This window comes from Aotus nancymaae, unplaced genomic scaffold, assembly GCF_030222135.1.
Source record: "Aotus nancymaae isolate 86718 unplaced genomic scaffold, 86718_ANA_hifiasm-v0.15.2.pri h1tg000108l, whole genome shotgun sequence".
Taxonomy (NCBI): domain Eukaryota; kingdom Metazoa; phylum Chordata; class Mammalia; order Primates; family Aotidae; genus Aotus; species Aotus nancymaae.
The window spans coordinates 26,904,408-26,920,260 of record NW_026988523.1 but is presented as its reverse complement, the minus strand read 5'-3'; the positions used below and the strand labels follow the sequence as shown (position 1 = coordinate 26,920,260).

At 34.4% G+C, this 15,853-nt stretch overlaps 1 protein-coding gene across 3 annotated transcripts in view; it reads left to right on the top strand.

The window, feature by feature from the left end:
• Nucleotides 1-15,853, top strand: part of KCNT2 (potassium sodium-activated channel subfamily T member 2) — a 390,893-nt gene that overhangs the window by 239,518 nt on the left and 135,522 nt on the right. For all 3 annotated transcript variants that reach the window (XM_012444610.3, XM_012444608.3, XM_012444609.3), the window contains exon 14: nt 9,820-9,928. In XM_012444610.3, coding sequence (XP_012300033.1) covers nt 9,820-9,928 — 109 coding nt within the window. The remainder of the gene's footprint in view (nt 1-9,819; nt 9,929-15,853) is intronic.

Below are 15,853 nucleotides of genomic sequence, written 5' to 3'. Positions count from 1 at the left end.
CATTATTTCCTTAAGTGATGCTTTTTTCATTTCCTCAGAGCAGGCAAGGTATTCTTATATCCTCTTAATGTATATGCAATTATTTCCTTTTTAACATTTATTACCATATTTATTTGCTAATAAATCTTCTTTAGATCTTTCAAAATCTTTTTGAATCAGTCACTCAAATTATTTTAGTCCAGCTATAATTTTGTTTTTTGTGTTTTTTTTTGTGGTTGAAAAGGAATGAAACTGATCTCAAGGGCAAACTTGCCTACATTACCTCAAACTTCCCTATTATATAATAGGTGTTTGGGGAGCCTGGTGGTTGTATTTTCTCAGTCATCAGTTCAGTATAATGGCTGCTCCAGCCATTTGTCCATCTGGTAGCAAGTGGTAATCTTTAAGTGGTTTCTAGAGAGGGAAAGACTACTACAGTAAGTTCACCACTACATTATGTTTCCTAGTTTAAGTACTGGTTAATCAATTTTAGAGTTGTATAGCTTTTGTAGAGTTATTTGTAGATAGTTTGAATTTAACAGTAATGAATTTAGCCAAGTTACTTCACTGTTCTGATATCTGAAAACTACTTAACAATATATATCATAAAACTTTTGTGGGGTTTAATAATACATAGGTATCACTTAGCATGAAAGCAGAAATATTATTTAATATTATTTTATTACTAAAAAGAAGCTTCAGTAAGTATCTTTTATAATATCATAAGCTGTAAAGAATACTCTTGGTTAGAACCTAAAGAAATTGGAGTTTTGAGGAAAATAATTTTTCAAAAAATGTAAGACTGCTACGTTTTTCTGAGTGGTATAAAAGAAAAGGAGGTTAATTAAATTGAAACTGTTATGCACTAGGGTGGAGGAAATTTGACCAACCTTTTGAACATTTAATAGTCTGAAACATCAAAAAAAATTATAGTGCTAAAATAAATAGCAATTAGGAAAAAATGCTTTTTACTTATAATATTATTGAAACAAATTTGTTTTACAGAAAATTGCAAATCTCAAATTGGGTTAGATGCTATGCATTTAATAAGCATTCTTACATTTAGATCTGGTGAAACTAAGTGACTTTTAAAGGTTTATTTAAATTTATTCTTAGCCATTTAGTGGTTGAATGCCTCACAGTCTTTGAATTGGCAAAGTTTCTGAAGTGTTCACATGCACATGGGTGCACACACACACAAACACACACAGAAGTAGTTATTTTATTGATTAAATTAACTGGATCAAAATAAAACTCACTTGATTGCTAGATATGATCTATTCATATAAAAAAGAACAATTTTTGTAGCAGTAAACTCACTCTTGCTTGTAAACAGAATCTAATAAGCAAAGGATATGGGAAAGATTTTATAATGCAATTTGATCAGTTGGTCTATGTGATAAACTTTTTCTTCATAAAATAGAAATGAATAACATTGAGTTTTTAAAATTCACCCTGGTTTATGTTTCTGTTTAAAAGCTCTTTTCCAAAGGACATTTGATTTCTGTACATTAAAACCCAGCATTAGATTGGTGTACTTCACTTTCCACTATTTACTGTTTTCCAAAGAGCTGTTACCTAGCAACTGCATGGAAGAGGTTTCTAGTACTTTAAATCATACAAGAGATCAGAATATAAGGTGATGTAGACTTTCAAGAAAATATTCTGACTTGTTTTAAAGGAATTATCAATTTTATTTTTCATAAGGTAAAAGGCACTGGAAGACAATTTTGATTCATATCTATCAATAAATTTGCATCTCAATTGTAACTTTTTTATTTTGGAAGCTTTTAAACTGAAAATGACACTAATTAGAATAACAAAGAAGAAACCAAGAATCTCACATAATACAACTATTTTGAAAGTCATATGCTTCTAAAACACTTTCCCACCTGTTGAGGTAGTTTCTATTGACAGTGTGATACTTATCCTTACACACTATTTTCTGTGCATATCCAGACACACATACAGGCATATGCATGAGCATTCTTGCAGAATTCAGCATTTTTACAAAAGTGAGATCATATTTTAATTGCATAACAATAGAATTAGGTTATATTCTTTTGCCACTTACATTTTTAAGATACTGTTGGCATTTGTTTCAAGACAGTTTATTGAAATCTATTTTTTTGTGTTAATAACGCAGGATTAAGATGATCCATAATACTTGTTTAGAATTCTGATTAGCATTTCATACTCGTTTTCTACTTTTTCCCTCAGATAATTCTATGAGGTAAACACTACTATAATTCACATTTTAGAGATAAGGTCAGTTAGGCCTAGGGATTAAGAAGTTTGCCTATGGCCTGGCACACTCACTGGTGATACCACTTGACCACTTGATGTCATGTGCTTATGTCTTATCACGCAACAGTGCAGAAAGACCTAAGTCAAAACAAACAGAAACTGTAAATGATGAGAAAAAGATACAAGATAAGATGCCTATATATAAAACTTATTTATTTATTTTTGTAACAAGTCTCATTCTGTTACCCAGGATGGAGTGCAGTGGTGTGATCTTGGCTAACTGCAACCTCTACCTCCCAGGTCCAAGTGATTCTCCTGCCTCAGCCTCCTGAGTAACTGGGATTACAGGCATGCACCACCAAGCCAGGCTAATTTTTTCTATTTTTGGTAGAGACTGCGTTTTGCCATGTTGGCCAGCCTGGTCTCAAACTCCTGCACTTCGATGATGTGCTCACTGCAACCTCCCAGAGTTCTGGGATTACAGGCATGAGCAACCACGCCTGGCCACATACAATTTTTCAGTAGGAAATACTTTCTTCAACAAAGGAGGGGCATTAGAAGCTAGAAGGAAAAAAAATGACAGATTTATATTTGATGGTTATCTTTCTTTTCATGATCAAAACTGGGCTTTTCCCACAGATGTGGTCTCACCAAGAAGAAGAAAAGCTTGTAGGGAAAGTGTTTTTGTATACAAAAAGTAATCCAGAGTTTGCACATTTCTGCACATTGTCTCATCAGACAAACACTAGTTATGTGGCTGTATCTATCTAAAAGGGAAACTGGGATATGTAATTTCTACAAGAGCAGCCATGCATCCAGGTGAAATATGTAAGTGTGGTGAGAGGAAATAAGAGCCTCAATTACTAAAAATAAAGAGAAAATGAATACCAGGAGAGACAGTAGTTTTAGCCATGGTCCAAGCCTTTAGGCACCCATGTAATCATGCACAACATATATATATATAGTTTCCAGGTTTCATCAAATGCTACATCCAACACAAAGTTCAGGATATCTGGAAAATGCACTCAGATTTAGATGTGGCTCCTAATAATCTAGCAGTATACACACTAATAAATTTGCTAGGTGTTCCCAGGACCACTACCCCATATAGATATACAATGATAGAATGACAAAGTTGTAATAAAATAATGTGCTTTGGAAAACAGAAGAAGGAAATGCACAGTAGTCATTGGTCCATAATATGACCTGTGGCACATGAATTGAGAAACCTCCAAAGCAATATGGAAAATTCCTTAATTAAACCTTGATTCTGCTCTTTAGAGAGTACCTCCTTCATCCATTCATATGCATGGCTCACTATTCTCTGTGGCCACTCTTGAAGTTGAAATTCGAGTGGATTTCTTCTGGACCTTTCTATGTGTCAGTAACTGTGCTCAAAGTTCTTTTCTCAGAACTCTATTAAACCTGACTCACTGGATTTTGTTGCCATGTCTATATCACCATCCTGATTGTAATGGTGGATACCCTGGCATCATCTGAAACAAGTTTGAATGGGAAGGCAGCACCCCACTTTAAGCTGATTTTGCCAAAGGTCTGGCTTTATTGGTCTGGCTGGGAAGTTTAAATTGGAGGCCTCTGACAAAGGCTCTGAAAGGGAATTTCATCTCCTGCTACTTAGGTTACAGTGTCCATTTTTATACTTCTTTTTAGATTTGTTGTCATAAGCAAACAGTGTACCATTTAAGAGAATTCTATTCCCCTTTCTTTCTCTTGGCAAAGTGATCAATTCTTACCTCAGATCAGCTCTCTGTGTTTTCCTGACTGAAATCAGCAAGGTGCTGTTAACAAACATTAGTATACTTGCCCTTTTCAACCACCTCTTTAAACATCTCTCTATAGATAGGTGGTTTCACCCATACTAAGGGGAAAATGGGTAGCAGAGGAAAATAGCAGTTACTGTTATCGATGTATTTCTCCATTTTGCATTTCTATATTATCTACATTTTATGACTTTCTCTTCTATTTTTAACTAGAAAATTATTTGATAAAAATTGGCAGTTTATGACTTGAATTCTCCCTCCTCCCCAAAAAAAGTCACTCTCTCCAGCACTGCTTGGTCATACTATCTGATGACGTTTATGCCCATTAAAAGGATTCTTTCAATGTCCTAAACTAATGTTTCTTTAATTTTTCCTCTTTCAGTGTTCTTGCTCAGCTCATCCTATCTCGGCAGCCATTTCTAGGATCATACCCTAGATCATGTCATTACCAATAAATTTGACCACTCTGTCATCTCCATTCCTGCTGTCTCCTTCTCTGACTACCACTTTCTGTCTTTGTAATTCACTCCCTCTAATGAAGAACTTCAACTATCGTTTGACCATACGACACCTACACTTCATTGTTCCACCAAATCTTCACTGCCGTTTACACCCATGGGTCTTATCTTCCCTTCTTAGTCTGCTTGAATGTCATGGCACATTATTAATAATCGTGTCTTCAATTCACCTCAGTGACTTGAATCTCTCCATTAGTTGGACTTGTTTGTCAAAAGCCAGCCTTAAGTCTCACCCTCTGTCTTCTTGGTATAAAATTCCATGCATTTGAAATGTAGCTAAAGGAAACAAACAGGGAAAAGCCAACCTGCAACCTCTAAACTCCAAACTCCTCCTTAATCATCATTTCCACTTCTTTTGCTTAAAAAAATAACCAGAGGAAGAAAAACAGAACTTTTATAAACTTCTGCCAACAAATCTACACACCCACCTGCGTTTATACCAATATGTTCTGCTGTAGCTCCTGTTATTTCAGATGGAAAACTTTAGTGGCAATATGACTGAGAAGGGGCATAGAAAAGGTGGTATATTGAGTTAGTATGATTACCCAAATTCTTACTGTCTATGAATCACATTTTAAGGATATATATATCCTGTATGTTTTAGAATTTATGAAAAAGCCTCTAAACCATTTGGCAGATCAAACAGCACTGTTCAACAGAATTTTTTTTAATAATGGAAATGTCTATGTATGCACTATCCCATAAGTGTTATTGAGCTAGTAAGATGTAACTAGTATGATGGAGGGATTGAAATTTTATTTGTATTTACTTTTAATTTATTTAAATTTAAATAACCACATGTGACTGGTGGCTACTATATTGCATAGCATAGTTTTAGAAGGATAGAAGGGTAATAAATTGTCAAATTCAAAAAATGTTGCAAATTTAAAATTTTAATTGGGAATCACATAATTGCAATTCAGGGCAAACACACATACTGGAGTGGTCTTTGGTTTGTCTGAAGAATAATAGAATATTAGGGGCCTTACTTTAAGAAGAAATGTTCTATATTATTTTGAAAGAAAGGTCACTGGCACTGAAGAAGCTTTTGGGAGCCGGCCATCTCTGGTGAATAAAGGTGGTAGATAAAACTAGTTTTAGAATCATGGCAAGTTGTTTCAGCCACTGCTAGCTAAAATTTGTCTTAGGATTACAACAGGCTGTTTTAGCAGATGTGTTTGTGGCAGTCTAATTCTAGGAGCTGGTGTTAATGTGCCCTGAATGCTTTTTTCCCCTTGGCCCCTCAACTCTGAAGTTGTTACAGAACCAAAAGTTTCATATGCCTACTACACAGTGACATACCAACACACTGAGACAAGAGGGTTTGCAGCAAAGAAAGAATTTAGTGATCACAGGACAGCCAAGCAAGGAGGACAGGAGGCCCTCAAATTTGTCTCCCTGAGGAGCCATGTGCTAGAGTTTTTAAGGATTTTGTGGCGGCCAAGGGGATATTGGGATCATTGACTGGTTGGAGTAAGGGGGATTGAAATAATCAGAATGTGGAAACAGCTTTCCTTGGTAAGTCAGCACTTCTTGGGGTCCTAAAGAGTAGCTAGCATCAGTGGGGGTCCTTCAGACCAGCTGATGTCAGTAGTTTCACCAGTATGAAGAACTTTAAAGAATATCTCGAATGGAAACGTTAACGTCTTACAATGCTTAAGTTGTAATTTATGGAGCACTTAAGGGGAGCTATAGTCTTGTAACAGTGTTTGCGGGGTTTTGGGGCAATAGCCAAACAACTATGAGGACGTGGGTCAGAAAGTAAGCTGACCTAATGATTCATGCTGAAGGGTGCTGTAAGCTTGTTTTATTTTCAGTTCTCCTCCTTTCCTTTTTGATTAATTTTATAAAATTTATCAGGATGGTTTTATTTTAGTTGGATGTGTCAAGAGTTACCCAATTTATGTAATCAGCTTTTACAAGGTGGAATGCTGAAGAGTTAGAAAACATGAAAACCAATTAGAAAGTTGTTAGCTTACATGAAAGAACACCAGAATTTGAATAACAGTCCACAATCCCTTAGCTGTAATTCCAAAACAAGGAATCTCTGAAAAAATGAAAGTATTTTTGCATTCTTGGTGGTAAAACACAAAATTACCTGAAATTATTTGGTGGTAGTTTCTGCACTGAACTATCATGAAGCTATTTAACCCTATTCTTTTCTACTTAGTATAAATATTCACACATTTAGCTGCAGAAATATTTTTAGGAACAGGTTGTTCCTTGGAGGTTATATAGTGTCTGGTAGATGAAACATATTGCCTTTCTAAGATATGATTTTTTTTTAATTCTGAAATTTGATATCTGGCCATTAAGAATTATGGGTATATTAGAAACCTGTAGTAAGTAGTGAAAATGGCAATGAGGAAATAAGAGAGAGAGGGGAATTTGATTGCATGATCCATAAACTTTGGCTATTGTAATGTTTTGGGAAATGAGGGGCAATTAGTATGAAGGAATATTTTCAGCATTTTAATTCAGGCTAAGGATTAGTGGTTAGTATTAAAAATGTCCTAAAAGGCAGGATTGATTTGGACCTGAGAGGAGAAGTCTAGGTATATAATCAGTTCTATTTTGCAGATTGAGTTTTAGCACTTTGTGATACATGCAAATAAAGATTATTATCCAGCTGAATGTTCTGTCTTATCTCTTTCCTTGTATTTTCCATTCATAGAAATTAAATAGCTTTTATTAATGAAGAGTACTGAATTTACTTTTTGTCTAACAAAGGCTTTCATGATAATTATATATTAACTTATTTATCTTAAAAAATGGTTATTTTCTCTGATCCAGTACTCCCTTTTTATAATAAATATTTTGCAACACTTCCTACACTATTTTGAAATGAAATTCAGGTAAATATAACTATCTATACACAGAAAATTTTAAAAAAATTAATATAATCTAATTCTATGAAAGAGAAACAGAAGGGAAATAATAAGAAAAAGCATGTTTTTTTATTATGTAAACACTCAGGCATGAATACAGAAGACAATAGAAAAAAGAGACACTTTTATCAATGAGAAGGTGCTAGCTTTTGACTGATATGAAACATATATAGGAGTTAAATATCTTAAATTTTTTCATGACTCACATACAATGCAAAACATAATAAAGTAAATTTTCTGTTAATTTATACAGCACTTGCATCCCTAGATAATTTAGTGTACAGTGGAACAGTACATACATAATTTGTGCTTATGTGTAAAATTACCACCATTGATGGTATTATATATACTTTTTGTTGAAAGAGCTGATGGACACTGTAAAAGTTTTACCAATGTAGAAAAAGGACACATGCAAATACAAAAATGACTACCTGAAACTTAGGAGTCTTTTGCTTCCTTCCAGTTTTCATTAGTACAGTTTTTATGGCACAATCTTCCCACAGCCATTGCCCTCCAAACTCAGATGCACACATTTATTGAAGAAAAGGGAAGAGACCTATTTTTTTTTTAACTTTTTCAACTATCAAAGGAAAATAAAATGATATATTTTCAAAGTATCACACATACATCACGTTTTCTTATGTTCCCCTATTGAAAGAAATATGGTTTGTGCACTATAGTAAGGAAAAGTTAATCATTGCATGCTACATTGCATATATGGTAATCATACCTTCCAAATTTTCTGTTATAGTTTGAAATTTTAAAAATTCTATCTATGTCATAATAAATGTACATATTTTTCTCAGATCATCTGTTCTTATTTTTGATTTGAAATTTATGGGTTCCCTATGTATTGATGTCATATGATTCTACAGTAATAACATTCTGGGTTTAGCAGTTTTGTCACTCTGTTTTCACAGATTGGGCATACACTGTCAAAAATTATTTCGAGATATACTGAAATGGTGGTTTAAAGACACTGTTCTTTTGTAAATGTTCTGTACACTTCTCTACATTCAAAATTGTGTTTAGAATCTGCTTGCCTTTCCTGCAAAGCAATAAATAATCTGGTTATGTATTTTTAAAACTTTTAAAGTAAATTTTAACATATTGACAAGTGGGTGTGGGGAGAGAGATTATTAGGATAAACTTGATATTTTTAGACTAAACTCTGACATATATTCATAGTATATATTTTCGTTCATATAATGTGAAAGAGAAACAATTTTTTTAAAGGAAATGAAAGCAAAATAAAGAGTAGTATGCTTCTTATGTCCTAAATCATATTATAAAAACAGGACAGAACTAAGGTCAGTGTTTGTCCTGAGCATTTGCTAAACCATTTCCCATGTAACCTTTTCTTCTTTCCTCATAAATTTATGGTGTCATGTGTTTATAGATCTGGCTCACTGACAAATTTGATCTTCTATTTCTTAATTTTGCAAAAACCTCTATTTTTCTGCCTAAGAATATGTATTTTCTTAGAATTTTAAATCTTCTCTTTATTTTTAATACCAGCTATACTTATTTGGGAGAGTAGGTTTTTATTTTTTCTGAAATAAATAATATTTAATCACTTTTTGAAAATATGACTCCTGCAGAAAATAGAATACCTGGTATCTGGGCCTTCATTCCTGCATGACAATACTTGGCCTGAGTAGCAACGTTCCCTTTAAAGGTGGCCTGCAACTTCCCATGTGCTGTCATTTCTAACACTGTCTATTATTTTGATGTCATTGAATCTCAGCTGCCATTTATTATGTTTTCTGGCTGGACCTTATCATTTTTTGAGTTTATGACTTTTAGGTCTTGGAGTTAAAGTACAATTTCAACTTAAATTTCCTTTAGCAAATTCTATTGCTCGATATTGCAGTTATTTTCATAGTATCAAATCCATTTCTTCTATGCTAGGCACATGTTCTCTGCTCAATCTTTTCATCATTACTTTCTAAAATTTTTGCTGTGTCATTATGAATTTGATAAATCAATGCTCTTCTAAGTCAGTACTGTTGTATTTTATACCATAGAATGATCAGAACTAAAGGAGACTTTATAAAGTATTTGATGTATTTTAGACTACACCTCAAACCCACCTGCTAGGCATAGGAAGATTAAACATTTTACCAAAAGTTGTTAATTTTGTTAAGATAGGGTTAAGCATTTCAGCAAAAGTTGCTAAGTTTGTTGTGACAGGAGTGACCCCCATGCCAGTCACTTAATCCCTACTCTAGTACTCTCTGTTAGGAGATATATTTTCTAGGGTTAAAATTACACTAATAAAAACATCTCTAAAACAAGTATGCTTATATTGAGACGTTTGCAAGTTTATTCATTCTGTTTTATATTTTATATTACATTACTCTCCAAAGGTAAATTATTCTAATTTACCTATTTTATTTCAAACAGATCATGTTGTTTGTGAAGAAGAGTTTAAATACGCCATGTTAGCTTTAAACTGTATATGCCCAGCAACATCTACACTTATTACACTACTGGTTCATACCTCTAGAGGGCAGTAAGTATATTTTTTCTTTAAGATAACCTTTTAAAATATATTTTAAAAAGTAAGAACAGTTAATGTGATTTAGAAATGTAGAGGGCCAAGGTTTACAGCTAAATATGTACCCATATTTGAATTTATGTGAGTTACCTTCATCTGATAAAGGGATAAATAAATAAGGAATCCAAGACATAGAAAATTGGCAGTTATTTGCTGTCTTTTCTCAGCAGTCTTGAGATAGTTTGTTGCAACTTATTAATGAATTCTAAGGGTCTGCATCATTTGCTAGGCCTAGAATTAGGACATGATTTTTATTTCAAAGATGAATACTTATGCAGCAAATGAAAATTTTAATTAAAGGATTCTAAATTAGTATCAGAACTTAAAGTCAGATTTTTCTGTTCCGGAGGTAAGTTTTGTCTGAAAGCTTAATGTACACAATTGATCTCAAAATCGTAATTTTATAATTATTGTAGAATAATAACAAAGTAGTTGTATAAAATTAGCAATTGCAGTATAAATCACTTTTTATATGCACTTCAAGGTAGGAGAAAGTTGTACCATCAGAACCTTTTTTGTTCTTGTTTGTTTATTTTGAGAATTTTATGAAATATAGAAGTTGTTTTTTATTTGGATGATCAAAGAAAATGTAAGCAGTGAACATACTCATTGCTCTTATTTAAAGAGACAAATGCACTTCATTTCATACCTTGTCATATTTCTAATCTTGTATTTCAAACACAGTGTTGATTTTCTAAGTAAACTTCACTCATGCTAGTGGTTATGATTACTCAGATTTAGTAAGTTAATTGATAATTAAGTGAAGTGTCAAATCAAATAAATCCAGAAAAAGGAAAATTCTTTCTTGGGATTTAATTATAGATGGATAAGTTGTTAATTTAGAAGTAGTAAATCCTTAATGGTATTCTAGATTAAATTTTACTGTCTTACTTCTAATTGCCTAATTGGGATGGTAAGAGTTTCTTAGCGGCCGGGCGGGGTGGCTCACGCCTATAATCCCAGCACTTTGGGAGGCCAAGACGGGCGGATCACCTGAGTTTGGGAGTTCGAGACCAGCCTGACCAACATGGAGAAACCCCGTCTCTACTAAAAATACAAAAATTAACCGGGCGTAGTGGTGCATGCCTGTAATCCCAGCTACTTGGGAGGCTGAGGCAGGAGATTCGCTTGAACCCGGGAGGCAGGGGTTGCAGTGAGCTGAGATCACGCCACTGCACTCCAGCCTGGTAAATGACCAAAACTCTGTCTAAAAAAAAAAAGAGTTGCTTAGGAGCAATTTTCTCAAAGCTGTGAATAGGAATATTTTTATTCTGTACATTTACAAGCCTTTAATCTGTGCAATAGGAAGGATGTAACAGGATTAGAAATGAAATTGATTTTCTTTGCAGAAAGTACTTGTCATTTTGATGCAATCAAATAAAGTATGAAAAATTATTTTAACACCAATTAAATGAAGATACATAGAAGTCATCAAGTGTCTTCATTATTTTTTCATAACATCTTTGTACAGATTCATACAACTATAATGGTGACTATCTAGTCCAACTTCATTCATTGTTGTATACATGAATGATAAAATAATTTCCATAAACTCTAACACAGCTCATTACTCATGGACTGAAGTTAAATTATATTGTGTAGCTTCTAGTAAATATTATTTATTGACAGTACTGCCTGGTGAAAAAGAATTATAGTTCATATAAGTTAGAAAAGAATTTTAGTGATCCTTAAAATAAACTTTCCTGATAAATTCCAATAAATTTTGCCTTATTAAAAAAGAAAGCAATGTTGTTGAAGACATTGTTATATAATAAAGGATTCCCTTTAAGAGTGACTTGCAAAATTTTTTTACAACTGTTTCATAGTAAATGCTATCATCCACCATAATAACTTTTTTTAAAAAGGTAATCAGTTATTTAATTAGGTTCTTAAGACATTTAGAACACCAATTTGTGAGGATACATTCCATTCGTCAGGGCAAACACAGATCACAGGTAGCCCTGGAGCTGGGGAATAGCTTTCATTTTTGGTAAAATTTGTGAGCCCACAGCTTTCTAATCAGTCTTGTGCTGCTCTGTGATCTCGTATTTCTATGCGGAAGATCTCACCTTCCTGGAGTCGAGGCTTCCACAGCTGCTGCTTCTTGAAGTAAGCATCAGTAAGATGTTTTGGGATTTTTACATTGCTGATATCAACTTTGGTTGAGGCGGCAATGACAAATTTCTGGGGTGTTCTTCATAGAGGAACTTGATTGAGGACCAGAGGTCCAGTCACAAGTAACAAGCCACCAGCCAGCTGCTTCAGGAAAACCACCCTCTTGCCCCTGTGGCTCCACTGAGGATGATCAGAGTGGTCCGGGGGTGATGCTGGCTCGCAGTTTTCTCACGTGCTGACTGAAGGTTTTTTTTTGTTTTGTTTTGTTTTTTGCTGGGCTCAACAGCTTTCAAGGCACATCTTCAGTAGGATAATACCCAGGCATTTTGCGAAGTTTAACCACCTGGGTACCGCCGTTCTTGTCACCACTAACTGGTTTTGTAACAATTGCAAGAACCTTCTCCTTTTTCTTTTCAACCTTGGATTTAGCGACTGAGTACTTCCTCTTGTACATGGCCTTTCTGGCATACATGGCAGATAGGGAATACCTGCCAATTCCTCCGACAAGGACAGGATTGCGGCTGCAATGGGGCTTCCCCTTCTTGGACTTTTTACTCCTTTTCTCCTTGCCACCAGCATCAGCCTTCCTGGCTTCAGGTTTCTTCTCTTTAGTATCCAGCTTCTCAAATTTTTCACCTGCCATCTTGCAAGATGGGAAAGAGAACTCCATAATAACTTTTTATAGCAGATTTATTGAAATAAAGCTCGCATAATATACGATTTACAATTCATTATGTTAAAAGTATATTCATAGACTTATCCAACTATCACCGCTAAATGATTCCAGAACCCCATAAAGAAATTATCTCCCCATTAGAGTCACCCTATGTTTCCCCTGTCAATTCTTTCAGCCCTGGGCAACCACAATCTACTTCCGTTTTTATAGATTTACTGCAGCCTCCCAGTAGCTGGGATTACAGTCATGTGCTATCACACGTGGCTAATTTTTTTTATTTTTTGTAGTGATGGGGTTTAGCCATGTTGTCCAGGCTGGTCTTGAACTCCTGGGCTCAAGTGATCTGTCTGCCTTGGCCTCCCAAAGTGCTGGGATTACAGACATGAGCTATCATCCTCAGCTGAAATAATTTTAGCGTATTTTGGAATACAGTAAATAAACGTAAAGAATGTTAAATAATTTGGTTTTGCTTTAGATTCAGGGATATATGTGCATGTCGGTTACTTGGGTACATTGCATATTGGTAGAGTATGGGCTTCCAGTGTACCGGTCACCCAAATATTGAGCATTGTCTGTCATGTTTTCCAAGGTTCATTCATACTGCAATATGCACTAGCACTTTACTCCTTTTTATAACTGAATAATATTTCATTGCATGAATAGATCACGTTTTATTTTTCCACTCATGAGTTGGTGGGTATTTGGGTTGCTTCTGACATTTTCACAATGCTGCTGTTAACATTTGTGAGAAAGTTTCTGTGTGACATACGCTTTTATTTTCTTGAGTCTATATCTATGAGTAGAATTGCTGAGTATATGGTCACTCTGTTTAGCTTTTTTAGGAATGGTCAGAATATTTTTCCAACAGGTTACGACCCTTTGATTCTCATCGTCACTGTGTCAGGGTGCTTTCTTTTACATCATCATCAGTATTTGTAATTACTCGCTTTTTTGATCATAACTATCCTAGTGGGTTTGAAGTGGTCCAGCAACTTAGCCAGTGCTCTGACTAATACAATTCCCAAGGCTGATTAAAACTCTTATGATCTTACATTTTCTTTTTCTGTTTATTGTGTTCATTCCAGTTCTACCTGATCTGTCAGTCATAAAATAACGTAGATGACTTCAAATAACTGTGTTCTTTATATTTTTTAAGTTTATTCTGTATTTTAATGCTTCACAATTTTTCTTCCTCATTTTTCAGACCTTTATTTACCTTTGAGTTTTCAGTGCTCTTGGCAGTGGTTTGTCTTGTTGTTAATTAAATTAGCATTTTCATTTATTTGGCAATCTTGTCAAAAATAAGTTTATTCTTAATGAACATAAATTATTCTTTAGACAAAAATCACCTTTGAACATGGGCCGTAATGATTTCCACAAGGAAATGCTGGATTATCAGTCCAGTTCATAAGCATTCAACTGGCCCATCCTGATAACATCTCATCCCTATCAGAATTTTAAAAATTTAGCTATTCATTGTTTTTCTCTTTCAATTTGTTTTCATGAGAATAATTAGTCCTATCCATGAGGTAATCTTTTTCAGCTCAGTAATAATCAAGGAATAAGAAAAAGAGAGAATTGATAAGAAAAATACTGCTTAGTTACAGAACTTTGCCACTGATTAGATATAAGCATAGAAAAGAGAGAGGGGAGAAAAAAAGAAAATCCCCTCACCTACTGACACTACTGACACTGGACAGTAGAAAATAATGAAGTGCATAGTTTGCCAGAAGGAAAAGTGGTTTGATATGGGATTTATTTGCTTTCCAATGAAGACATGATGTGGTGGGAACTGCTGCATGCTTGGTTCCTGAGGAGGGAGGATCGTGCCAGTCAGGCTCAAGGAGGTGAAGGAGGAAGTAGTGGGGATTTGAGAGAAATGACAACTTGAGACTGTTTTCTACGAATTTATTAATTCTAGGAACTAGAGTGAAGAAAAGGAAAGCAAATATAGGTATAGCATAATAAAATAAAACTAAGATAGGATTTCTAAAAGGAACTGGATTGTCAACAATATCAATGGTTCTAGACTGAGACTGAGCAAGCATTTTGGCTGGTCTCTGAGGACTTCTGAAAAAACAATTTTGACAATGGGGATTTCTTATTATGAGAAAGTATGAAGAAATAAAGAGATGATAAGAAATAAAGTGTGGTTGGAGATTGCTACTTCATTAGGTTTGTTCATTAATCCAAGAAAGAAAAATAATGAAAGCCCTACTGCACAGAAATGTTAAGGAAAGCTTTTTCTGTATATGCAAGTATTTATTTTTATTTGCTTTTAATGTTTAAATTTTGAATAAATACCACTAAAGAGCAAGAGATTGAAAACACAACAAGGGAGTACAGGATGGGATCCAGAGACTGGAATGTTTCTGCAGGATAAGGGAAAATATTTATTCCTTAGGAGGTAATGGGTGAGGCAAGGGGTGATTTACACTAATTTTATTTCTGTGTAATAAAGAATACTGCATTAGTTAAAAATGTGTTCTGCCCCATATAACATAATATCTCACTGAAAGTAGGGGTGGTATTTCTTTTACACCTTAAAAACTATGGGGATCAGCATCCAGAGCAGGCTATCTGACTCAATGATGTCATCAGAGCCCTTTGTTGTATTTTCTTATTCCAACATCTTTACCCTATAGTCTTTACCCTTCAAGATTCTCTTACTGTAATCATAAAATGCATTCTCTGCTTCAGGCTCTTCTTCTGGGCACGAAAATGGGATCATGTCAAAGGGGCAGATTATTGCCAGCTGAGGCTATTTGTGGCTTTCCGTGAGTCCCACTCATTGCCTTTTAACATGTAATTGGCCTGATCCATGTCACATGTTTCCAGACATATCACAGGCATCCCAAAACACTAAGTATTTTAGATTTCTAGCTTTTTAATAGAGAAAGACAAGAGAAGAGTGGTTTATAAAACATTTTAGAGTAGTCTACAGTTTCTGTCATTTTGTCACAGATTTGTAATCATCATTAAAAATTATACGTAACAGAGAAAACTATGCTTTCCAATTTTGTATTAAGGATACAAGTATATTTCAGATACTCAAATGTGGGCTTGCTTCTAGTTATATCTGTTAGCTA